The sequence below is a fragment of the Barbus barbus genome (genome assembly GCF_936440315.1).
Source record: "Barbus barbus genome assembly, chromosome: 8".
Classification (NCBI taxonomy): Eukaryota; Metazoa; Chordata; class Actinopteri; order Cypriniformes; family Cyprinidae; genus Barbus; species Barbus barbus.
In genome coordinates this window covers 18,439,898-18,467,315 of record NC_136736.1, presented here as the reverse complement: position 1 = coordinate 18,467,315, position 27,418 = coordinate 18,439,898, and the positions used below count along the sequence as shown (strand labels likewise).

The window sequence follows — 27,418 nt, the reverse complement described above, 5'->3', positions numbered from 1 at the left end:
CAACTGAAGCATTTAAACTGATAGAGGAGAATAGAAAACAAACTGAAGCATTTAAACTGAGATCTGTGAGTTAAATATTTAAAGAAAAAAAAAAACCGTGAACGTGAATTATATAGCTATCTAAACATCCCTAAGAAGTACAGTTTGCACAATACACCTGTGTGTGTGACCGTAAATGTCTCAAAGGGTTATGTTACCGTTCTGTGCCCATCATTCCAGCACTTAATCAAGGCACTCTTCTTTAATACATGAGGACGTTTTATTTCACATTTCATTACGTTTGCGTTGGCTCTCGATTTGAGCTATTTCGTCCGTAACCATTGAAGTATTCGGGTTTCTGCAGCGACTCATTTGGCGCACATCGTTCTCGCACCCATACAGAAGTCACATAGATTGAAATATCTTTTTAATAAATAGATATTTAAATATCTTAAATTAAAATAGAAGAAAATATATTTTATACAATATATGGAAATATATTTTGAAATATATATTAAAAACATATTTAAATACTTGATTTTGGACACTTTTTAATATTTTTCACATATATTATATATGTGTAGATATATTTTTATCTGAAAAATTTACATATATTTATTTCCTTTATATGAAAATACATTTAGATATCAGACTATGTAAATATATTAATTTGCAATACATGTCCATATTGTTACATGTTAATCTGTTTTAGTTTTGCCATGTCTTCCGTTGACCTTTTCCTTAGTTGCCTTGATTACTTAATTAGCTCCTCACCTGTTTCTGTTTCCCCATTATGTTCAGTAGACTACTTAAAGCCTGTGTTCTCACCAAGTCCTTTGTCTGCTATTAGTTTGATTCATGTTTTTGCTACCCATTGCTCATAGACTTTCTCTGTTTTGACTTCTCATTAAAAGACTTTATTTTGATTATCTTTCATCCTGCGCTTCATTAGCAAGCACCAACGTAACACATATATTAATTCCTAATATTTGTAAACATATTACATTTCTGTACATGTAAATATATTATATTTCTATAAATACAAATATATTTTAAAACATTCAAATATTCAATTAAACAAACTTTTCATAGAATATATTCCCGTTTACTCAAACTTTATGCAAATAAATTTAATCTCCACACATGTGAATGTTTTCATTACCGAGATTGTAATTTGCCCCTTCATAATAAATAGAATACAAACAAAATAAAATTTAAGGTTAAATGAAGGGGATTTTTTATGAAGGGAAAACAAAATCCAAACCCACATGGCCCTGTGTGAAAAAGTCCTGAAGGACAATGTCCAGCCATCTGTTCGTGACCTCAAGCTGAAGCGAACTTGGGTTCTGCAGCAGGACAATGATCCAAAACACACCACCAAATCCACCTCTGAATGGCTGAAGAAAAACAAAATGAAGACTTTGGAGAGGCCTAGTCAAAGTCCTGACCTGAATCCTATTGAGATGCTGTGGCATGACCTTAAAAAGGCGGTTCATGCACGAAAACCCTCCAATGTGGCTGAATTACAACAATTCTGCCAAGATGAGTGGGCCAAAATTCCTCCACAGCGCTGTAACAGACTCATTGCAAGTTATCGCAAACGCTTGAATGAAGTTGTTGCTGCTAAGGGTGGCCCAACCAGTTATTAGTTTTAGGGGGCAAGTACTTTTTCACACAGGGCCATGTGGGTTTGGATTTTGTTTTCCCTTCATAATAAAAAAACTTCATTCAAAAACTGCATGTTGTGTTTACTTGTGTTATCTTTGATTAATATTTAAATTAGTTTGATCTGAAACATTAAAGTGTGACAAACATGCAAAAAAAAAAATCAGGAACACCACTGTATATATAGTTTTCATTTTATCTAAAATCAAGTCATATCTGCATGCACCTAACTCTGAAGAGAACAAATAATATGCTATTAGAAAGCAATTCTTGTGAGTGAGAAGTCTGGTGTGGAGGGTGGATCTGGAGCTGAATTCTGTCCAGGTTGTAACATCTTTTGATTGTCTGTCTTCACAAACAGTTCTGAAATACAATTCAAATACAGGTCCTTCTCAAAAAATTAGCATATTGTGATAAAGTTAATTATTTTCTGTAATGTACTGATAAACATTAGACTTTCATATATTTTAGATTCATTACAACACAACTGAAGTAGTTCAAGCCTTTTATTGTTTTAATATTGATGATTTTGGCATACAGCTCATGAAAACCCAAAATTCCTATCTCAAAACATTTGCATATTTCATCCGACCAATAAAGGAATGGCCATTATGTTCATTTATGCACTCAATACTTGGTCGGGAATCCTTTTGCAGAAATGACTGCTTCAATGCGGCGTGGCATGCAGGCAATCAGCCTGTGGCACTGCTGAGGTGTTATGGAGGCCCAGGATGCTTCGATAGTGGCCTTAAGCTCATCCAGAGTGTTGGGTCTTGCGTCTCTCAACTTTCTCTTCACAATATCCCACAGATTCTCTATGGGGTTCAGGTCAGGAGAGTTGGCAGGCCAATTGAGCACAGTAATACCATGGTCAGTAAACCATTTACCAGTGGTTTTGGCACTGTGAGCAGGTGTCAGGTCGTGCTGAAAAATGAAATCTTCATCTCCATAAAGCTTTTCAGCAGATGGAAGCATGAAGTGCTCCAAAATCTCCTGATAGCTAGCTGCATTGACCCTGCCCTTGATAAAACACAGTGGACCAACACCAGCAGCTGACATGGCACCCCAGACTATCACTGACTATGGGTACTTGACACTGGACTTCAGGCATTTTGGCATTTCCCTCTCCCCAGTCTTCCTCCAGACTCTGGCACCTTGATTTCCGAATGACATGCAAAATTTGCTTTCATCCGAAAAAAGTACTTTGGACCACTGAGCAACAGTCCAGTGCTGCTTCTCTGTAGCCCAGGTCAGGCACTTCTGCCGCTGTTTCTGGTTCAAAAGTGGCTTGACCTGGGGAATGCGGCACCTGTAGCCCATTTCCTGCACACGCCTGTACACGGTGGCTCTGGATGTTTCTACTCCAGACTCAGTCCACTGCTCAGTCCCCCAAGGTCTGGAATCGGTCCTTCTCCACAATCTTCCTCAGGGTCCGGTCACCTCTTCTCGTTGTGCTGCGTTTTCTGCCACACTTTTTCCTTCCCACAGACTTCCCACTGAGGTGCCTTGATACAGCACTCTGGGAACAGCCTATTCGTTCAGAAATTTCTTTCTGTGTCTTACCCTCTTGCTTGAGGGTGTCAATGATGGCCTTCTGGACAGCAGTCAGGTCGGCAGTCTTACCCATGATTGCGGTTTTGAGTAATGAACCAGGCTGGGAGTTTTTAAAAGCCTCAGGAATCTTTTGCAGGTGTTTAGAGTTAATTAGTTGATTCAGATGATTAGGTTAATAGCTCGTTTAGAGAACCTTTTCATGATATGCTAATTTTTTGAGATAGGAATTTTGGGTTTTCATGAGCTGTATGCCAAAATCATCAATATTAAAACAATAAAAGGCTTGAACTACTTCAGTTGTGTTGTAATGAATCTAAAATATATGAAAGTCTAATGTTTATCAGTACATTACAGAAAATAATGAACTTTATCACAATATGCTTATTTTTTGAGAAGGACCTGTATTAACAATGATTGTTATAAATGTAATGTGAAACTTTTATATTCACAATGCTCATTTTGATCTTGGTGGTGGTGAAGTGTGCAGAAAATTCTGCCGGACTAAAATTTAGTCTTTGGTGAACAGTTTTCAAGAGTGCAATTAAGATTTTAAGTTTTAAGCACCTTTCAGGCTTGTGTGGGGTTTCCACAAGCAACAAAGTCTTCTTGAACAAACACTTTACTACATTTAAAGTTTAGAAAATCTTACTTCTAATTCCCACCTTCACCGTCCATCTGGTATGGCAGATGACCATTACAGACTGTTTCACTTTGAAGTGAGGCATAGTCACAGTACTTGGTTCTGTCTTAACATTATTCATTTTCATTTCAAAGCACTTTTTTTTATTAGCATCTGTGTCTCATTTTGAATTATGTTGTACTCCTCTGTAGGTTGCAGTGTGCTCAATGCAGTGTTAAACAGGATGGCCTTGTAAGACATAAATAAATGTCTTAATGTCTCCAAAAATATTTGATATTTATTTGATATATATATTTTTTTAAATATTTGATAAACTTTTGAATGTTTGAGGTTTTACTTACTAGTCAGATGGTTCATAGTGCCTTGGAGATGTTCTTCGAAAAGAGGTCCCCAACTCTGCTGCATCAGCATGGAAGAATATAGGAACATAATCTGTCACAGAGCCAACAATATGTAATATACAATGTCAGGTGTATTAGAAACAAACTACAGCAGAGGTTAAATGCAGAAAAGAGAATAATGTACAGAACATACTAAAAAAATCTTAAGAAAAGAGAATGTACGTTTTTAGGTTTTAAAGATGCATGATGATATAGGTTAAATATATTGTGAAAAATGCATATGAAGTTATTTAATAAGCTATCTCAGATCACCTGTGTTTCCTATATCTCTGTCAGCAGCTCCCATTACAGGTTTTTTTTTTTTTTATGACACTCCTGAAATCATGGTACAATTCTTATCAATATTTGTCTATGAAAGATAAAAAGTGTTTGGAATAGTTTCAGCCCATTTTAGTTCATGTTAATGGATTAACAGTACAGTGCATACTTTTGGGTTAAATTAATTATCTTAATTCAATTCATCCATTAACAAATTGCCAGCAAAACTTCTACAAAGCTATAAAAAATCACTCATCTACAAATAATATGTGATTAAAATCCCAAACATTCATAAATAAGAGCTCAAATCTTTTGCTAGCTTACCTATTATAGTTGGCCTCTGTAGTTATCTCAGTTGTGACACAAACGGACTTTTCCCGATGACACTGGACCATTTTAAATATTCAACAGAAGCGTGTCAATTAGGCCTACATGTAAGAAAGTGTCAGGAACAGCTGTATGTATTAGTTGTGTGATTTTAGGGACTAAATTAACTGAAAGCAGTTAAAACAACAGTGAGAGAATGTTTTTTTTTTTTTTTTTTTTGCTACTTGTCAGCCGAACTGCCTCCCCTTTCCATGGTAACTCCCTCCACTCCAGTTTAAATGCGCCTAGAGTGTTCAACGAACACGTTAAATGTACGCAGCGTTTACGTAATAGTACATAAAATTTGAAAATTGCCCTGAAACTTGATAACATTGTTTAAGTGGATAGTAGGCCTAAATTGAATGAGAATATAGGATCTATAATACAATATAATAGGCTATAATATAATATGATATAATAGCTTTAATTAGTGTAGAAACAAAATGCATTGCTGTATTGCAAAAACACTTTGATTAAAAATTCATATGAGGCATGAATATAAATTCACAAATATCGCGCGCGCGCAACATGAGCATTAAATGTATTTTTTCAAAATATTTTCTAAATATATTTAACAGTGCTTCACATATATGTGAATATATTACCTTTCCGTGTGGGCATTCACCGGTTCTAACTCTATAGCGGTTTATCAGAGCGTTGCAATTCTTTCGTTTTTACTAAAATACAATCAAATGGCTTTCCCTACTCATTTTTGCGTGTGCGCGGCACATTATTTCTCTGCGCGGCCGCCCGCGCTCAAAGCTTAGGGGGAACATTGGTAGACATGCGTACAGGTTGGCAGGTCTGAGATCCGTTATGGATTTAAAAAAATACTAATCGATCAGACAATAATAACATTATTTATTTACAAATAATCAGTACATGTCTTCAGCTTTTGATGCATGTTTAACATATTTTCACCACTAAAACTGAATTCCCTTCTACAAATTGAAAAGTATTAATAATTAAAACTTAACCAAGTGCAACACAAACATTACATTTTTACAAATAAATATATAAACACACTCAGAGAAATGTTTACTTGATTAACGACTATTTTGAACTGTGAAAAACAAAATCAACATGCTTTTAAAATCAAGTAGGCTATATAATTTAATCACCTTTAAAATATATCATCTTTAAAAAAATCGGTTGCATTATAAAAATATGTTCAGCATTTACAAAAAGACTTAAATAATTATTCTCTACATGATCAGCTGACTATGTGAAAATCTGTAAGTTTAGCTGGTTTTGTTGATTTTAAAGGGTTGTTTAATTGCTCTTTACACTTCATTTTTGATGTTTGTGAAAACAACAGGAATGTAGTATTGTCAATTTAATGCGCCCTGAGGTGAATTAACTGGTTACATATAGTCATATTCTCTATGTAGTACTTTCTCACAGACACTCTGCAGTCCCACTGTTTTTGGAATGTGAGCTTGGTTGTAGTTTTCCCTCCTGAGAGTGTCTTGTGGAAGTGAACCTGACTTAGCAAATGAATGTATTAAATTGCAGTTTGTCCTGGAAGCTGTTGGACTCCAGCAGTGATCTGAATGGCCCAAAATCTTGCACTCGCTTGTACATGCCCACAGACCTTCAGAAAGAAAAAGAATATCCTTATTAATAAGTACAAGCCTTTTAGCCTTTTAAACGTTTAGCCTTTTAAAACGTTATGACAATGTAGAGGTGTTATAGCAAATGCTTAGTAGAACCCTCAAATCTTTGTCAGATTATATTAAAATATGCAGCACATCTTTTGGATAAAACATCATTTCTGATATAGGTTACTGTATTTGCTGTGTTCTTATAACTTATTTATATTTTTTTGCAAAGATACTTTTTCACACTGAACTAAGGAAAAAAAAATAGGCATCTTATCTACAGATCTACTAAATTCCTATAGCAGCAACAAAAGAGCCAAAAAGGAACATAATAAATGAGGAAATCAGATAGTAAATCCTGCAGTGATGAATCTCCATGTATCTAACATACAAAATAAAACTTTTCATATTAAACGTAATTTTAAAAATGTATCAGCAAACATAAAACTGGCTTAGTATTGCCCTTGGTGCCAAAAAACATGGAACATCCGCAAGGTCATAAAGTCAAGTACATCTGCAGCACTGTATAGAGGGTCACAAAGTATCAGTAGGGTTACAAAGTATCATGGTTAATTAATATAAGCTTTGTTATTTACATTTAGCTTTGTCACTATGTGGAAAGGGTAACATGAACACACGTTTCAGCGCCACTGATTTAGACATGGTTTAGACCTACCATTTTGATCGCTGTTTTGATGCTCGTCTTTTCTCAAGCCATCGCCGCTAATATCTGAATCACTATCATTGAAGTCACTGTCTCCAATCCCGCTGTCCTTTCCACTATGAGGCTCTGGAGCTGATATAGTTGCGTACGAGGTGCCTTTCCAATTTTTAATTTGTCTCATTGCATCTTTACCATGGCTTGGTACCGTGGAAAATCCCTATTAAAGTAAAGTACAATATTTGAGAAGAACTAACAATATCAAATACAGAATTTACATTCTAAGACATTAGGCTTACCTCTGACTTGACACCGCGGCTTTTGTCCCCTAGTTCACACGGACTATCTTCAGAGACACGCATACTATCTTCAGAGCTGTAGGATATGTCACTGCCTCTCTGGATCAAGCCACAAAAAGTTGTTTTATTTGAGTAAGGGTGAATATCAAAAACGATGTCACTGTGAATTGAAATTAGCGGGTCGATGTGATTTCCCTTGGCCTGAACTCTGTCCTCCTTTCCAGAATGGCTGTGGCCTCGATTGTCGACCTTTCCTTTATTACAAGTGGACGCTATTATAATAATGGCTAAAAATAGTAGTGTGCAGCTCCCCGCCAGTACTACAATTATAATGATTGAATGATCCACTTCCTGAGTCTCTTCGTCAATTTTGTGCATGAAAACATTGCGGTCAATAGGGAGAGATCCTGCTATTATGAAATTGATAGTGACTGCTGTAGTTAGGGAAGGTCTCCCGTTGTCACTGACAGTTACTGTTATTCTCAAGTTCTCGTAAACTTCGTAGCTGAGTTCATGCTTCAGATAAATTTCTCCGGTGGCACTATTTATGGAGAACACAGATGCGTCACCTTCGGATATTCTGAACGACAATTCTGCGTTGACACCTTCATCAGCATCCCTAGCGTGTACCTGGGTTATAACGTAACCTGAAGGCGCATCTTTGGGCAGTAGAACCTCGGCAGAATTATTAATTAGCGCAGGCTGCGTGATAGAGGGAGCGTTGTCGTTCTGATCAACTATTTTTAGATTAATGATTGCACTGCATTGGAGTTGTGGCGAACCTCCGTCGGTTGCCTGAATACGTAACTGTAGCTGTTTGAGGACCTCAAAATTGAAAGTTCTGAGCGCATAGAGCGAACCTGTAGCTGGATCTAGAGAGACAAAGGTTGACACCGGAGAGCCTATGATGTAGGTGTCCAAGAGCTTATAGCTAATTTTGCTGTTTTGCCCCAGGTCAAGGTCTCTGGCCACCAAAGTTGTGATATATGCTCCTGGTGCATTGTTCTCCATCAAGGAGACTTCAAAGACTGGTTTACTGAACACAGGGGCGTTGTCATTCTCATCACTCAACCTTATAGTATACTGCTTAATTGTTCTGAACGGAGGTGATCCCAGGTCTTCGGCTACAACCGTTAAGTTGTATTCTGAAATGTTTTCTCTATCAAGTGAAGATGTCGTTACAATCATAAAGCTGTCCTCGTAGGCTTGCTGGAGTTTGAAGTGATTGTGCCCATAGAGGGTACAATGAATGTCTCCGCTTGCGCCTGAGTCCTTGTCCGCGATGCTGACAAGAGCCACAAAGCTTTCTTTAGCAGCAGCCTCTGTGATATACGCTATTCCCGCGGTGACTGAAGTCATGGGGGTAATGGTGATTTCTGGTGCGTTGTCATTCACATCCTGCACATGAACAACAACTTTACAAATGGATGGGCTCGGATTAGGACCCAAGTCGGATGCCTGTATATCGAACTCATAGGTTTTCTTGCTCTCAAAATCAATCGGGCTCTCGAGTGTCAACCGCCCGGATTTTCGGTCAACACTGAAACGCTGCCGGATCTCTGAGGCCACTTGATTACCGAACCCATATACAACTTCCCCATTCAAACCCTCGTCCGGATCAACCGCGTTAAAGTCCACAAGCAAGAATCCCACCGGTGCGTCCTCCAGTATATCAACTGAAAAGCTTTTCCGGTCGAACACAGGGCTATTGTCATTAAAGTCTTTTATTTTTACATTGATTTTTGTGCTGCTGGACCTTGATGGATTTCCTCCGTCTGTTGCATCGAGCTCCAAAACATAGGAGGCATGTGTTTCCCTATCTAATTCTTTCAACAGCACCAACTCTGCATATTTAACCCCATCAGCTCTGCTCAACACATCAATGGTAAAGTAACTGTTGACTGATATTTGGTAGCTTTGTATGTAGTTCGAACCCACGTCCTCGTCCATAGCAACATCTAAAGGAATTCTAGTGCCGAGTGCTGCATTTTCAGAAATTTCCAAAGTGGATTCCTTCCTGGGGAACACGGGAGCGTGGTCGTTGATGTCCTTTACTTCCACTTCAATATGAATTAATTTAAATTTCTCATTCGAGACACTCACAACGTCGAATGCAATGAGACACTGGATTGTATGCTTACATATTTTTTCTCTGTCTATTCGTTCTCCAATTGTTAGCTGCCCGTCTCTTTCTCTGAGTCTAATAGAAGATGCATTGAACTTATTCATCATTTTGAAATTGGTCTTAGAGTCATCTGAGAGATTTAAGGCCATGTCCGTTGCCAGGTTTCCGATGACATTGGATAGAGCGTCCTCTTCATATATCTGATATTTCATGGTAATTCCCGCTGCTAAAGTGGACAGAAAAGACAGTAACACAAAGGCGACAACCACTGTCCACCAATGCCACAGAACTCGACTGCTAGAAGTCCCTCTCATAATGTCAAGATTTACAGTTGTATGTAACTTAAATTGAGGAAAATATTTGAAAGCAAGCTGTCCAGTAAAATGTATTTTGTTTCTCTGACATGTATGCCAAGCTCCACGCGCAGTTCGATAAAACTGCAGTGCCTGGGTAGTTTATAGACATCTTCATGCAAATGAGATCAAGTGTGACCAATCCCTGCTTTAAAAAGGAGGTCTTTTAAAAGACATCTAAACTCGTTAAGAAATGCCATAAATCAGACACTTTGATGCCAGTGTGAACTTGCACTAATTCTATTTTATAAAGCGAGAGAATGGTGAGAGATTTTATTTTTAAAACATGATTCCTGAGCTAAAAATTATTACTACACTAGTAGCCTAGTTGTATGTTGTTGGTTTAAAAATAACCTCAACTTTGTGGTGGTCATTTTTTATCTTATTCCTCCCTCATACGTACATAGCATACATCAATTGTGATAAGTCAAATGTTAAGTTTATGAGATGTGTCACGTGCGAAATCTTGTTTAGCATGCATGTCAGTCCTGTTGTGGCTTTTTTTCCCGCAATCTCGCCTGCTGTGGCAGGTGTAAAAGTTCTTTTTAAATAGGATTTATTTGAAACGAAAGGATATTTAATGAAAGGGATTTCTATAGCCGGATTATATCACAGGCTTATGAACCCCTCGTTAAGCACAAGTATACAATAGCTTGGTGGGGTATCCCAATGGCGACGTCGGCGTCTGTATTATTTTGCAACGACAGACGGAGGGAGATGAAGTTAGTTCTCAGGTCTGCGCTTAACCTAAACATAATACGGCAGCTCCATGAACACTTCTTTGAATAAATTAAGCCGGCCAATGAATTGTCCTCGACTTATAGCTGCTTTTAAAACGCATTTAAAGTGTAAATGAGTTCTTCACGGCTATTTAAGAGATTTTCTCACTTGTTTGTTTCCCCTTCATTGGGCAACACTTGCCATTTAACTGAGCCACAAAGAATCAGTTGGTATCCATCTGTCACCACTGCGATCGAGATGCAAGATGCAAAATGATTGTGACGATATTTTCTCCTCTTGCTCTTGTCTGTTTTAAAGATAATATTGAAACTAAAATGTATCATATTTGGACTGCTAATATTTACAGGTTGCGAATTAGGGGCCAGTTGCATAAACTTAGCCTCTATGTTAAGACTGTATTTTAAGAGCTAGTTTAAGCAGTAAAAAATAGATGACTAACTGTAAGACTGGTTACGCATCCGACCCAGGTCTGACTCCACAACATGTTAATGTCCAGTCTTACAGATAAAAAATGACAAGAAGCTATTCAGTTCACTGAAGATGGCCAGAGTAACAATATGTAGTTACTAATATATATTTGTCTAACAAACATGACGGTTCGGTACAGCAGGGGGAAAAAATGCTAATATTCTTATATTGGCTATAATTAAACAATGTATTACTGAACAAATCGCTTTTTCCTTAAATGAATTCAATTATCATTAAAAAATTATTTAAATCTCCAAAACTGAACCATAAAATAATAATAATAATAATAATAAAATCTATAAACATCTACCTCAGCTTCTGTTCTAAACTATAAGGGAGCCCTTTTACATTACTATAAGGTTCAAATTAACAATAGAGCCTAAAATTAAATTTAATTACTATTTATTTTTAACTATAATAATCAACACTCATATTCAAAAAAGAAAATTGAATGCGAACATGTAAATTGCACTCAATGCCGTTTTTAAACTTCTAAATTATTTCTAGGCTTCAGCTATTTGTTGATGAAACATAATCATTTAGGCTACACGTACAGTGGCTGTCATAACTTGTTTGATAAAATATTTATTTAAATATAGCAACATTAAATGATTAAGACATCACTAACAGATAGGAAAGTAAAATATAATGTGTAGTCTAATATTTCGCGAAATGCTCTTCTCTAGACTTCATTTCTCTGGTGAACTGACGAGCTGTGGACACTGATGACTTGCCTGAGGTAAATGAAATGCTCCGTTACATTTTGATTTCAAAACGTTTTAATCACATATTTCCGCCAGTGAAACACTGATTGTGCGATTACACGAGGCATGAGATGTTAATTTATGTTTATTTCGCTTTAAAACTATAAGTAAGATGAAGGGATGATCGCTCTCACTCGCGCTCTGAGCCGAACTGAAGCGTTTACATAACGACCTGTTACGCCTCATCAAGGAGCGCCAAAACGGCATTTATTGTCTGAATTTCCTTAAAATATTTGAATGATTTGTTCGGTTCACGTGCGTACCGAACCGAGAGATCCGTACCGAACATTTTCGGTACGAATAGTACGTGTACCGTTACACCCCTACTATTTATATTAATATTTTATTAACCAACATGACCCACCTGAATGTCAAATAAATATTCCACAATAACATTCTTCACAGCGATATGAAATATATTACATACAAATAAATAATAATAATAATCAACAAACAAACAACCAAACCTATCACTCTGTGAAAAAACTCTGCACGTTATACGTTGAATTGTTCTTAAAAACTCTTTGGGCTGGTTGTGAGACAAGTATCAATAAATATTCTCTCTTGTGATTCACACATCATTCTTAGTGTCTGCTCGCGAGTTTCACAATAGCGGGATTCGTGCTATTTGCATTTTTAAAGAATCGAGAAAGGCACAGTGACCGTGCCATTGTGAGGGCATTTGTTCTCATGCACTCATGAGAGTTGTCGTCTGGGAGAATAAGTCTTTTGGTATGATAATTAGGAGATCAGGAGATCTTTGTTAAGCATAAAGCATTAGAGAAAAATTATGAAGGTGCGTGGGAGTGATGACTAATCGCTTGAATTCACACACACACACACATACACACATGTTGGTTTTTGTGGTTTATGGGGACTCTCCATAGGCGTAATGGTTTTTATACTGAACAAACTGTGTGTGTTATTGCCCTACACCTAAACTTAGCCCTCACAGGAGACTTTGTGCATTTTTAGATTTTCAAAAAAACTCCATTTAGTATGTTTTTTAAGCCTTTTGAATTATGGGGACATAGGCAGTGTCCTCATAAACCACCTTCATATTGTAATACCTCTGTCATACCCATGTCATTATACAAATTTGTGTCCTCATAAACCACATAAACATGCACACACACATTTGCCATGTTTTATGGGGACATTCCATAGTTTAATGTAAGAAATATATATATATATATATATTTTTTATCTTTACGTAACCCTATACGCCTCACAAACACAAAACTTAATTCTGTATTATTAATAATCTTGTTTCCTCATTGCAACCAAAAAAAAAAAAAGTGTTCCCACAAGGTCAAAATTAACTGGTATTACTATATTTGTGTCCCCATAACATAGGGAATACCAGGTACATATACACATATATTTTCTATCCCCTTACCATAACTATACACCCCTCACACAAAACTTCCTGCTATTTTAGAATTTCAAAAAAATAATTTTGTATAATTTATAAGCTTGTTTCCTCACAGGGACCAAAAAAGTGCAACCGTGTATTTTCATGTTGCTTATGTATTTATACTTGAAAACAAGCAACATGTTTTGAACCACAGTTTCACACAGTGCTCTAAATAAAATTGTTTCCAGTTCACCTTTTTAGTTTGGTTACTTATAAGGTATCAATTCTAGTATTCTACCAAAGCCAAAAAACTCTGTATCAAGCCAACACTAACTACCTGGCTGTAATACAAACATGTTAATAACTCCAAATCCTGACACATGCACTCTATGCATAGTATATGCATACAAATGCTCATGATAAATTCAGACATAGCCTACTTATAACATAAAAAAAGTTTAAAATTAACAGAGTGATTTAGATTTTGGGTTTAGGTCAGAGAAATACATTCTCAGGAAGTGGGTGCAGAATGGGAACAAAAACAGTGGCTGTAAAGAGAGAGAAAATGAATGCATAGGCACACACACAAACAGATTTAAATAATAACTAATCCATTAGAAGGCTGGCATTGTTTGAAGGGACAGATTGCTGGGTAGACTGAGACAAACCCCAAATTCTTCCCATGAACAAAGACAGTAATGAGCTGGAAGGAAAAGAGGTGTGCCTGGTCTCTTTTCAAAACTCACCTCACACACACACACACATTAATTACACAATAGTCAGCACACCCTACATCCCTGCAAACACACACAAGAGGAGACCGCCCTCCTGACATCTATTTATGATTCTGTTTGGATGTGTTAGAATTTCATTCAAGTTGTTGTTAACTATTGTTCCAGCTGGGCAACATTTTATTTGTCAGACCCTCACCCGCCTGGCCATATGTCGCTAAAAGTCCCTTATTCCACAGTTACCCAGCGAACATTGGTCCGACGGCAACGTCGTGTCCCTGGCCAAAAATAGTCGCGGTAGGACGACATAAATATATAAAAATATGTAATACAGAACATTTCCTTAAAATGCATTCAGATACGTTTGTACATATAGTTCTCTGGGGTTGCATGTATAATTTTTACTTTGACTTTTAGCTACGTGTAGTTCAATATATACCCTGTTGCGATTCAGTGAGACGACGTCCAGTAGGTGACATCTTTTACACGTGCATTATAGTCCAGCATGACCCCTCTATGAAATCCTTATGAAATATGGAAAATAAATTGTGCTTACACCTTGGTTAATACTGCAAAAATGAATTTAAGTGCCCCAAGTAGTTTTTAAGAGGTTGTGAATAGACGTCCACTGACGTCCTTTACACGTCTAGTCAAGCACCCATATAAAAAATAAAAATAAAATAAAAGCACGGAAATCTTTATAAAAAAAAAAAAAAAAACACGACCATGTTTACATCTTAATTAATGTCAAATTATATTCACAAAGTGCCCTGTGTGGTTTAGTGATTGTGAAGCCACTGCATTTTAGTCATTATTCGACCTGTTTTCCATACATGACAATACATATATTTACATATACATTTATAAATGTAGAAATCAAAACATAATTTAAGTTAAACCATGAATGACACAAAAACTGTGGATATGGATAGGGACCAGCAGCGGCTCGCCCATAGAGGGCGCTGGGGCGCCGACCTCCCTGCCAGTTTTTTATTTTTATTTATTTTTTTATTTAATAATAAGAAGTTTTTAATAATCTCTCATTTTGAAAAATGATCTGTGTTAATGACATGCTATTAATGGTTTTACTTTAGAATGTGTTTAGAACTCTCCAGAATTATATTTGCATTCACTTCATGTTGGTGTAGTAGTAGCCAATAGGCTGTCTTCCCTGGGCTCTAGTTCGCTCAGCCCTACAGTGCTGGAATTTAAGCCAATGGTTCCCATGTTGCTATGCAAAAAAGTTTATATTTTGCCAATCATCGTCGTCGAATTTTATGGTTTGGGGGCTCTGAAAATATCGCCCATAGTACCAAGATTAGAGCAGTGCACCTGCTGCGCCGGACATTTACCTCAGAGGAGTGCGAGTGCAGTATGGCAGCGCCGGCGACGTCGAGTAGCATTAATGTAAATAAAAAAAAGAAAGAATTCTTAATTCAGATATTTTTGTTTAAAAACATTTTTTGTAAATTTGACTCATTTTAAATTTTTAAGGAATTAATTAGATTAATTATTACTCAATTCTAATTTGTTAAATGTATTTAATAATATTGCTTGTAATCTGTTGCCACAATTTTGAGTGAATATAGCCCATTAATTTTTATGCTGTCATTCTCTTACTCACTCAGTCTCTCTCTCTCACTCACAGTCACACACCACGTTTCACACACATTTGCCATTAAAATAGTGATCTCAATAGGAATGTAACTGTATGTTTGCTTTGCTTTTTTTGTTTCAAAGTTCTGAGCTGGATTACTGTGTTTCATACTAGTTAAAATGTTAAAATAATTGTTCTTCTCATACTTGGTGTTCTTCAAGAATGTTGTCCCACCCTTTCTTTGAGAGCCTTCTCTCTTTCTCTAGTATCAACACAGACTGTTATCCATTATCCAATTTGTCTACAGTGAACTTTAAAGATATGTAGTCTACAGCTGGGGATTGATTAAAGAACTAGATTGTTGTATTTCCTATAATAATTTATCGTTATACGTTTGCATTTTTGGACACGGAGCATAATAAACATGCAACTTGTTCATTATCATTACCTGTGAAACTGTTGATTTCTACATGGCAGTTCAAATAATATTGTCTTTTTAGAAATGCACCAGAATGCAGGAAATCACATCTATGAAATTTAAATTTTTATGGGGGAGGAGCACCCAGACCCCCCACACAAACAGCCCCACCTAAAATATTTTTCACCAGCCGCCACTAATAGGGACATAGGTCAGAGCACTTTTTACATGATAGATGAGTGGTAGTGAAATATATATTTATAAATGTACAATACAATATGCAGTGCTTGAAGTGGAAAAAAAGAAGTGCTGGTACTCACCCGAACCCCCATAATTAGCGTTCATTATAAAACACTTTTGCTTTTAAGCCAAATACACGCTGAAAAGAATAATTTTACTGTCGTCTGGAAGCAACAAACACTTGGTAGTACAAAGAACAGGGGCACACCCAATGGTGTAATTCAGAATTTAATGTAGTTTTCCAGTTTTCCTCCACAAATCCAATAAACACAAATGTTAACATTTACTTTCAAAGTTGAAATCCATCTGAGTGTGATGAAAATAATCTCTTTCTTCTGGAATAAGGTCTGATTGTTGCAGGGTTTGATAGTGCAAGTGTAACAACAATTTTTAAATTTATATATTTTGAGATATGAATTCCAAAATTAATATAAATAGTTTTTTCCACAGGTGATAACAGGCTTCATGACAGTGAACATCAGTAGCAAGGTGGTGTGGTGGTGTGATTGATCTGTCTAGAGTTGGTGGATCTTCTGTCAGAGACAGAGACTGAGAGACTGTGTGAACAAAGTCACGAACGGGTATGCATTGGATGCATAGGAACACCTTGCATTGTTTGTGTGTATTGCTACATAATATTTCAGTAAATTATATATATGATTGCCACAATAATAAACCCAGCCTTTGATATTACTTGAATTCAGTTTTAAGTTTTAAGATGTCCGTACTAACTCAGACAGTCAGCCAAACTTGAAAACAAGAAATCAAAACATAATTTCAGTGTAAGCCATGAATGACTTTTCATTACTCGTCATTACTTTTCACAAAAACTGTGGATATGGATAGGGACATAGTTCAGAGCACTTTTTACATGATAGATGAATGGTTATGAACGTGTATGTTTTAACATTGCATGCAATTGCCACACTGCACATTATTGCTAATTGTAATATTGACCTTGTGGAAATTTTTCTAAGGTGAAGTAATGCTGAGTAATTTCTTTCACAGAATCATGTCTAATGCCTGGACGGTAAAATTCAATATGAGGTGTGGTGGCCAACTTTATACTATGTAATTCAAGGTAATATTGGCCTTATGACATTCAAAAAATCGACTGTTTTGTGAATATTCTCAATTATGTTCAAAACCTACTTTTGCAAACTAGTCCTAGGTTTTTCACCCAGTCGGAACCAAACCACTGCAGAAATATTGTCTGAACAGTAAACATCAATAATTATCAAAAAAAATTTGAAATTTCAATTTACTTTCGCAATGGGCCCCAAAACATTTAAAAGTCGCGGGTCAATTTTACGAAAAAGGCTATAACTCGTGAACGAAATGAGATATCTTCACCAAACTCGGGACTCATGTGTAGGAGCACAAACTTTTGTCAAATAAAAAGAAAATGCACAGATCTGCCACTTGGTGGTGGTATAAGAACGGAAAAACTATAACTGGGTAATTGTTTGTCCGATCGACTTGAAAATTGGTATGCCATGTCTTTGTCCGATGTGACATAAGAGTCTATGAGGACATTGGCGTATCTCAAAAAACATGGCCGCCATCGGCCAATAAAATTTAAGCACTTATTAGACAAGGTTAACGGAGGTCGATCGAATGAAACTCAGTGGGCATGTTCGACTCATGGCCTTAAAGGTCTGTAAGAATTGTGAAAGAAATCGGCCGCTAGTTGGCGCTAACGAGTTTTTTGGCTCTGTAATCACGTGGTGTTTAACATATCCACACAATATGCATATCATTTGATAGATCTCCTCATAATGAGCAACTTTGCCTCAAGAAGCATTGCTGTCAATCAAATTGTTCATTAATTATTCAGAAATATGTTTAAAACCTACTTTTGCGAACTAGTCCCTGGTTTTTCGCTCAATCTCGATCAAACCACTGCAGTAATAATCTCTGGACTCTCTAGATCAATAATTATCAAAAGAATGTTGACTTTTGTCCTTCGGTTACATATAACGGGGTCATTTAGAAAAGGGTGTGGCCAAATTTACCCAAAAGCCTATAAAACCTAAACGAAAAATCAAAACTTCATGAAACTTGATGAAAACGTGTCAGACGACTCTTAACAAGCATACAAAGTTTCATGGAGATCGGATCATAGGTAGCTCTATAACAGTTAAAAAGGCCTCAAAAACACAATATTTCTGTATAAAATGTTTTTCTGTACAAAACTCAAATTGTAGATAATGTTCATATATTCCCACAAACACACGATCTTCATATCATATGTTAGATCTCCTCACTCTGAGCAACTTTGCCTCTGGGAGTAATGCTGTGCATCAAATCATTCATTAAATATTCACAAATATGTTAAATACCTACTTTTGCAAACTAGTCCTAGATTTTTTGCTTAATCTCGGTCAAACCATGGCAGTGCAACTCTCTGGACTCTCTAGATCAATAATTATCAAAAACAAATTGAATTTTGTCCTTTGGGTAGCTATAACAGGTCATTTAGAAAAGAGGCGTGGCTACATATACCCAAAAGCCTATAAAACCTAAACGAAAGCTCAAAGGTTTGCAAAACTTGGTGAAAACATGTGTAAGATGACTCTTAACAAGCATGAACAGTTTCATAGAGATTGGACCATAGGTGGTGCTATAACAGTGAAAAAAGCCTAAAAAACACAGTATTTCTGTAGTAAATGACCTCAAATTGCAATAAAATGTTCATAATATTCACTTATATACACTATATATTCTCATATACACTATATCTTCATATCATATGATAGGTCTTCTCATTTGTATCAACTTTGCCTCTACGATCACTGCTGTTAATCAAACTGTTCTTTAAGTACTTGAGATTATTAAAAAAACATGCTTTTGTCAACTAGCCTTCAGTTTTTAACTCAAAATCAATCAAATCAGTGCAGTACTGTTTTCTAGTCTCTCTAGGTCAATATTTATCAAAACAATGTTGAACATTTGCATTTGCATAACTATAAACCGGTCATTTTATAATATGCTATTTACATAGTGTACCCAAAGGCCTATTAATACTGAAATAAAGCCCATGATGCATATTTTCATTCTAGACAAGCATGCAAAATTTAATAGAGATCTGGTGGGGGGGGAACTATAATCGTTATAAATGTCAAAAACACAGTGTTATATGAGAAATTGCTATTTATAACCACTAGATGGCAGCGGAAGACCACTAATGGGCTTATGAAAGCCTAAAACAGTACTGTTCATAGTTTTTCTTAATGAGCTTTTATAAAATCACTGTTATGACATTTAAAATCACATTTAATTCAAGTTTACCATTTTGTTCATACAGATATGTCAGTTTTGCCATATTATGATCAAAGAGAAACCTGAAAATTACTATATAAACTCTTAAAAAGAGAAGACTTGCAAAAAGTATTGTCACCTGTCATTTATTTCAAGTATCTATAGCTGCAACAAAATATGTGTGCATGTATGTCCGTGTATGAGTGTGTGTGTGTAAGCAAGCTTAATGATTATTAATATGATAGTTTAACCATTTCATTTCTATTTGTGTGTGTGCATGTTTATGTGGTTTATGAGGACACAAATTTGTATAATGACATGGGTATGACAGATGTATTACAATATGAAGGTGGTTTATGAGGACACTGCCTATGTCCCCGTAATTCAAAAGGCTTAAAAAACATACTAAATGGTGTTTTTTTGAAAATCTAAAAATGCACAAAGTCTCCTGTGAGGGCTAAGTTTAGGTGTAGGGTTGGTGTAGGGCAATAGCACACACAGTTTGTTCAGTATAAAAACCATTACGCCTATGGAGAGTCCCCATAAACCACAAAAACCAACATGTGTGTGTGTGGCCTAGACCCTAAAAGCATACCACCTTAGGGCTTAAAATGCTTGAACCCCGGTTATCGCTGCTTGCAGCTATATTTTATTTTATTTTAATTATATTACTTTTTTAATACCTCTCGTTACATTTTTTTTAATTGATGTGGTCACCCTCCAAAATTAGGATGTTCTTGGGCTAAATATAAAAATATATTTTTTTAAGTCCAAAATTTTAAACAATCCCAGTCAAAAGAGTGACTAAAACACTTCTCATATATGTGAAAACTAGGGGTGTAAAGGTTCACAAAATTCATGGTTAGGTTCGATACGACACAATGTAAAAAACAATTCTGTAGTTTTTACAAAATAATAATTTTGGCAGCTGTGGTTGACAGAATAATTTTGTAAAAAATGCAGAAAAACTGTAAACATAATAATGCAGATGGTAAAAGAGAAAGCCACATGAAGAATCAAAGCTCATCACAAACAGCTTTGCCACAAGCAGAAATATATACTAATATATAGAAAGTGCACAGAATCATTCATGCAAACACAAAACACCATCATGGTAACACACATGATACTTAAAGGGTTAGTTTAAGAAACGTAATGCGCAGATTACGTTCATGCCCCCCCGAACGTAAACAATGCTGATTACGTGAAATACATTCTGAGGTACTCTCCAAAATGGCGGACGATAAAGCTATTTGTTTCAGATGTCTACAGAAGTTGTTATTGAGAATTAACAGAGGTGATGATGTTTATTGTTTCGTTTGATGTCACCATTGTGGAGATTAGTGTTTGCTTTAGTTGGGCTCCTGACCCTTGACTTTTGAACATTAGTTTTATTGCTATATCTGTGTCTTTAAGATGTGTTAGTTATGGCAAAATTGTTATGGTTGCTCAGGTGATGTTGGTTATTTCTAATTGTCACAACCATCATCTACTAGACTGACTTAGAGTCTCACATACTGGATTCATTCAGAGTCTAATTATATGTGTTGTTTTTTTTTGTTTTTTTGTTTTTTCCAGTGATTTACAGCATGAGATTGACCAGTGCTGTGACAGTGCTGTGACCAGGGAAATGAGAAGGATTTAATAACAATTTGGGATTAAAACATTTTAAACTACTATGTCATTTATACATACATATGTCGGCTGCGAAACGGGTAGTGGCTACGGCGAAAGCTGAGTACTACCATGATCTGTACGAGCAATTAGGCACACCCGAAGGGGAGAAAATGATCTACCGCATCGCAAACTCGCGGCACAAATCGACCCAAGCCATTGGTCAAGTGAAGCACATCAAGAGTGCTGAGGGGCTAGTATTGCGCGACCCTCCTGCCATACTCGCCCGTTGGAATGAGTATTTCACCATCATCTCAAATGAGGAATTCCCACATCCACCGATTCACAGCCCTGACCCCATCTGTGGACCTGTACCTCTAGTCACTACCGCCGAAGTCATGAAGGCTGTGAAGAGAATGAAGAATGGCAAAGCTACTGGGCCAGATGACATCCCAGTTGATGTCTGGAAGTTGATGGGGCATCGTGGAGCAGTGATCCTGGCTGCCCTGTTCAATAAGATCATCGTAGAGAACAGGGCACCGCAGGCCTGGACGGCCAGCACCACGGTGCCAATTTGGAAAGGCAAGGGCGACGTTTCTGAATGTAAAAACTACCGCCCAATCCGACTCCTGAGTCACACCATGAAGATCTTTGAACGCATCAGCCCCAATCAATGCAGCTTTGTCAAGGGACACGGAACCACGGACGCTATCCACGCTGTCCGCCTGCTGATGGAAAAGCACCGGGAAAAGAACAAGCCCATCCACATGGCCTTCCTGGACCTAGAGAAGGCTTTCGATCGTGTACCCCACGAACTTATCTGGGCCTCCCTCCGATCCCACTCTGTCCCCGAGGCCTATATTAACTGGGTCCAAATACTCTATCAAAACGTTACGAGTGTTGTCCGCTGCCCTGCTGGGATGTCACCACCGTTCGCCATCAACGTTGGAGTACACCAAGGATCGGCCCTTTCGCCACTGCTCTTCATCACTTGTATGGACGCGGCGACTGTAGATCTGCAGGCACCACATCCCTGGACACTACTTTACGTGGACGATATATTCCTTGCTGATAGTGAGCGGCAAAACCTCCAAGAGCACACGCAACGGTGGAAAGACCGCCTGGACCAGAATGGCGTACGGCTTAACATCGGTAAGACGGAGTACATGGAAAGTGCCCCCCGCCAGACTAGTGATACCATCAGTATCGACGGTATAGATCTGAAGAAGGCCACCCAATTCAGGTACCTCGGCTCCACCCTTTCGGCCGATGGCGACCGCCTCCTAGATGTCAGGTCCCGAGTCAACGCTGCCTGGTTGAAATGGCGCCAAGTCACCGGCGTCCTCTGCGATAAAAGTATGCACAAACATCTCAAGGCAAGGATCTATAAGACCGGTGTCCGTCCAGTCTCCTTATATGGAGCGGAGTGTTGGCCTGCGACCAACAGGCACGAACAGGCCCTTCATGTAATGGAGATGCGGATGCTTAGGTGGACGCTAGGGCTGACCAGATGGGACCGAGTAACGAATGAAGACGTAAGAAAGACCATGGGAGTAGCACCGATTATGGAGAAGATGAGGGAAGCGCGACTCCGATGGTATGGCCATGTAGTCAGGAGTGGGGAAGAGTCAATAGCGAAGAGGGCCCTGTGTCTCAACATGGAAGGAAAGCGACCCCGTGGAAGACCAAAGAAGCGATGGATGGATCGGATAAAGGAAGACATGAAACATGACAATGTCGCCCCCGAGGATGCCCTCGATCGGAAGAAAAGAGCAATCTGCCGAAAAGCGGACCCCGCATTATGACGGAATAAACGCTAGGAGAGAGAAAGAAACTACTATGTTATTTATGTTCAAAGAGAGACATCAAGAATCAGCATATGAATCTCAACAATGGTGACAATCAAAAACTTCAGGCTGCAGTGCATGCTGGGTACCAGCACAGGACAAAACTCAGCTATGACTCCCAGCATGCATTGCGGCATGAATAAATTATGCCACTGAATTGTCCACTTATTTTCTTGAATTCTTACTATATGCTTTTATTTTCGAGTTTTAGTAGCATGTTTTGTGATGTTTAGAATTTATCTGTTTATTTATTTTGTGGATTGTCACCATTGTTGAGATTCATATGCTGATTCTTGATGTGTGTGTCCTAATTACAACAAAGCTATTTTTTTTTATTTTTTGTTTTAAATGAGTGATGTGTTTTAATGGTCTTTCATAATTGATTGCTCAGCAGTGCTTGTTCTTTTGCTTTGTTCTAGTATCAATATTCATTAAGAGAAGAGACACTGGATAAAATCAGTGAATCAGTGAATTATTATCAATCCATAAACAACATACCAGATTTTTTTTCTTTGACTCTTTTTTTTATTTTGCCATAACAAACAATCTTCAAAAACACATTGTTACAGTAACCAAAAAAAAGTTAATGTTAAAAAGTCAAGGTTCAAGAGCCCAACTAAAGTAAACACTGAGTTCTATCACGTAAAGATTAAAAATGTAAAGTCATAATTCATTGGAGTATTTTGAGGTTTCATGGAAGGCTTCCGGAAATAGTCCGAAAAGAGGTTATATTTAAAAACACGCGGACGCGATTTTCGCGTCTTTTCCTCTTAACGGCCTCTTTTACTGAACAGAAGAGGTTAATATAACTTCTGTGAGTGTCTTATGTCATATTTGCATAAGACTTTACATTATCTGCACTTTTTGAGGTGTTAATAGACGGTTATTAACACATTTACATGTTAATTCGTTATCTTATTTTTCGCGATTAAACTGAATGTATGTTAGTCTCCTAAAGGAAACGGCGTCATGAAATAAAGACTAGCTTAATTATTTTGAGGCTCATGAAGTGATAATTGTTAAAAGTAATGTTTTGCATGTAATATTTCAGACTTGTTGAGCTTGTGTCTTAATGCCCATGCCAGGAGTTAAGGACACAGCAGCCTGCTTGTGCGAGGACGCGATTTTCTCAGCTTCTTCAGAAGAGAGGGAAAGACGGTTTAAGGCAAGTAAACTTCATAATTCCATCATGTTATCATTTTTTTTTTTTTTTTACTAAGACTAAAAGAATGTTTGTTTTGTAGATGTTGAAAGCCAGAGACATAAGATAACTTCATTCTTTTGAGATTGATGTAAGTTATTTTTTAGAAAATAAATGTATCTGTGGTCCGTCATACGAGTGTAAATACGCATTTAAAATTTCCTCAGCGTCCGAACTGTCATTGCGATCCATTGTTTTCCTGTGGTTTAAATGGACCGCTCTCCCTTTTGATCACAATGAAGACACAAGCTCAGCAAGTCTGAAATATTACATGAAAAACATTACTTTTAACAATTATCACTTCATCAGCCTCAAAATAATTAAGCTAGTCTTTATTACATAACGCCATTTCCTTTAGGAAACTACATTCAGTTTAACCGCGAAAAGTAAGATAACAAATTAACATGTAAATGTGTTGATAACTGTCTATTAACACCTCAAATGGTGCAGATAATGTAAAATCTTATGTAAATATGACATAAGACACTCACGGATATTATATTAAAAATACCTCTTCTGTTCAGTAAAAGAGACCATTAAGAGGAAAAGACGCGAAAACCGTGTCTGCATATTTTTCAATATAAGCTCTTTTTGGACTATTTTCGCCTTCCATGAAACCTCAAAATACTCCCGGACACACACTATGAATTATGACTTTACATTTTTAATCTTTACTTACCATAACGTCTTTCACTCGCTTCTTTCAGGCAGAGAAAATGGCGGCTTCTCGAGCTGGTCGTCCGATGTTGACGTGACGTGCATGCTCTCTTTCACGTCCGCGTTCCCAACCCAGCACCGCTGGGTTATGATCAAGACCAATTTTCGACCCAAAATTGAGTTAAAACAACCCAACGTCCTACCCAGCGGCCTCAACCCAGCATTTGGGTTGAAAAAAATAACCCAGCGTTTTTTAGAGTATACTTTTTGACTGTTTTCTCTTGTTTTTAATAAATATTTACCTTTTGAAAGTCATTCTTTGTATGATTTTAAAATGAACAAGATTTGTAGGTGTAACATAAACCCCGGACACAGATGTTAGTAACAGAGAGTTGGTGTTTATTTGAACAGGTGAGTAACCACGGTAGTGCAGAGGTGACTGGAGGTGAGTGGCTGGACAAGGAAGGCTTGTTAGATGAAGGTGACTGGTCTAATGAGCTTGGTCCTTTCTTCCACAGGTATTGGATGCAGACAGTATTGGGAGATTCCTGGAGCACACTGATCACGGAGACGCCCAATCTGGCAGGAGAGGAATACACAGGAGGAAGACACAGGAGGTAAGTAGCAGAGGGTAAGTTTCAATTGCATATACTCAGCGAGACGATGTCTTGGAGAGAAGTCCACTTTGTTGTGTACGAGATCGGACGCTGGAGTGAATGGAGTGTGTGCTTAAGTACTGTGGGTGATTGCTGCGGTGATGAGATGCAGGTGAGCGTGATCAGAACTCAGGTAATGCTGAACGTTGTGATTGGCGGAGAGGAGAGCCTGGCCGATCTGTGACCGTACCCCCCCCTCCACGGCCCGCTCCTGAGGGCCGACCCCGGGCGTCGTGGTGGTCTTCCTCGTCCTCGGGGAGCCGGCCGATCGGGGTGAGCTGTATGGAAATCCTCTAGGAGCGTCGGGTCCAGTATGTCACTTCTGGGAACCCACGAGCGTTCCTCAGGACCGTATCCCTCCCAATCCACAAGGTACTCCAGTTTACCACCACGGCGCCGGGATTCCAAGATCTCCTTCACCCGGTAGACGACACCTTCCTCGAGGATGAGAGGGAGAGGGGGTTCCTCCGGTTGGCCAGGCTCTGGGGAGACAGAAGGGAAGAATGGTTTGAGTAGTGAAACGTGAAATGTGGGATGTATCCTGTAATGTGGAGGTAACTGGAGTTTGTAAGTGACGGGGTTGATCTGTTCCAGAATCGTGAAGGGGCCAACGAATTTGGGACTAAGTTTCCGGCAAGGCAGGCATAGCCTAATGTCCTGTGTCGACAGCCATACCTTCTGTCCTGGATGGTACGTGGGAGTGGCAGACTGTCGAACATCTGCAGAGATACGTTGTCTACGCACTGCCTGCTGCACCGAGCACACACTGGAAGGGAGTGAGTCCAGTCGAGCTCTGGCGAAGGGAGTTTTGGGCGTACACGGCCCAGCCTAAGAACTGGCTCCAAGATTTCTGGTGGCCATGGCACAAGGTTCGCAGGAATCGCTCCACATCCTGGATCTTGCGCTCGGTCTGCCCATTAGACTGTGGATGATATCCTGATGAGAGGCTCACGGTCACACCTAGGAGAGAGAAGAACGCTTTCCAGACCTTGGAGATAAACTGGGGTCCTTGGTCCGACACAATATCTTCAGGAATACCATATGTCCGGAGAACTCGATTAAACAGGAGCTCCGCCGTCTGAAAGGCCGTAGGTAAGCCTGCAAGAGGTATAAGGCGAATAAACTTTGAGAACCGATCAATTATGACCAGTATACATGTATTACCATCTGAAATGGGAAGGTCTGTAATAAAATCTACCCCTAGGTGTGACCAGGGACGGTTCTGTTTTTAACAGTGTGCTTTTGTGAAACAATTCTCTTTCCAAGTCCTGTCTGGCGACTTTTTACAGCTGCTCTTGGTGTTCAGTAGTTGTTAGAGCCTCCTGAAGACTGGTGATTTCCTTCTGTTACTCCACCTTGTCAGGTTCCTTGCAATTGTTCTGTGCCATCTCTCACTGAGCGGATGTCGGTTTCCTTGGGAGCTCTGTGACTTGCAGTTTCAGTTCATTTACCTCCTGTCTGAGGCCCTTGAGATTGTGGGCCAAGGAGGAGATGATGCTGGTCAGCTCCTGGTTGTCCAGGCTGGGTGTCAGGTGTCCATTTGTGTCGCAGCTTCGCTGTTCCGTTCTCTGCTGTTGCAGGTCATTGGCTGCTTTGGGTTGAAGGATGTCCATCACAGGGCTCTGCCGGGTCTCCAAGTGGTTCGGGTAGGTGGCAGGGCCAGATGTCTGAGACATGCTGGCTCACTTGGAGGAACATGAGAGAGAGAGAGGCAAAATTCCACAGAGGCCCAAGAAAACGGCCTCTTTCACAAAACAGCTTGCAACATTAAAACAAAAGAATACTTATTAATAAGTCCAACACAGGAAGGAGATCGTCAAATTTGGGGGCAAGTAATCAAGATTGATGGTCAAAGAGATGGCCGTCACATGTAAATCTGTGATAGAAATCACAAGCTACAGACTCTCTGTCAGGGTTCTGTCGTGTCTGTCATGTGTTCCCACCTAATGTTTCCTTATTTGGTT

General features: G+C 38.3%; 1 protein-coding gene across 1 annotated transcript; it reads right to left on the bottom strand.

The window, feature by feature from the left end:
- Nucleotides 1-6,227: 6,227 nt before the first annotated feature.
- On the bottom strand, nt 6,228-9,863 carry LOC306874307 (protocadherin-8-like; the record flags this gene model as incomplete). Its single annotated transcript, XM_079424282.1, has 3 exons — nt 6,228-6,457; nt 7,141-7,345; nt 7,425-9,863. The coding sequence occupies 3 exons, from the start codon at nt 9,861-9,863 to the stop codon at nt 6,228-6,230; spliced, it is 2,874 nt and encodes a 957-aa protein (XP_079280408.1).
- Between the last annotated feature and the right edge of the window lie 17,555 nt (nt 9,864-27,418).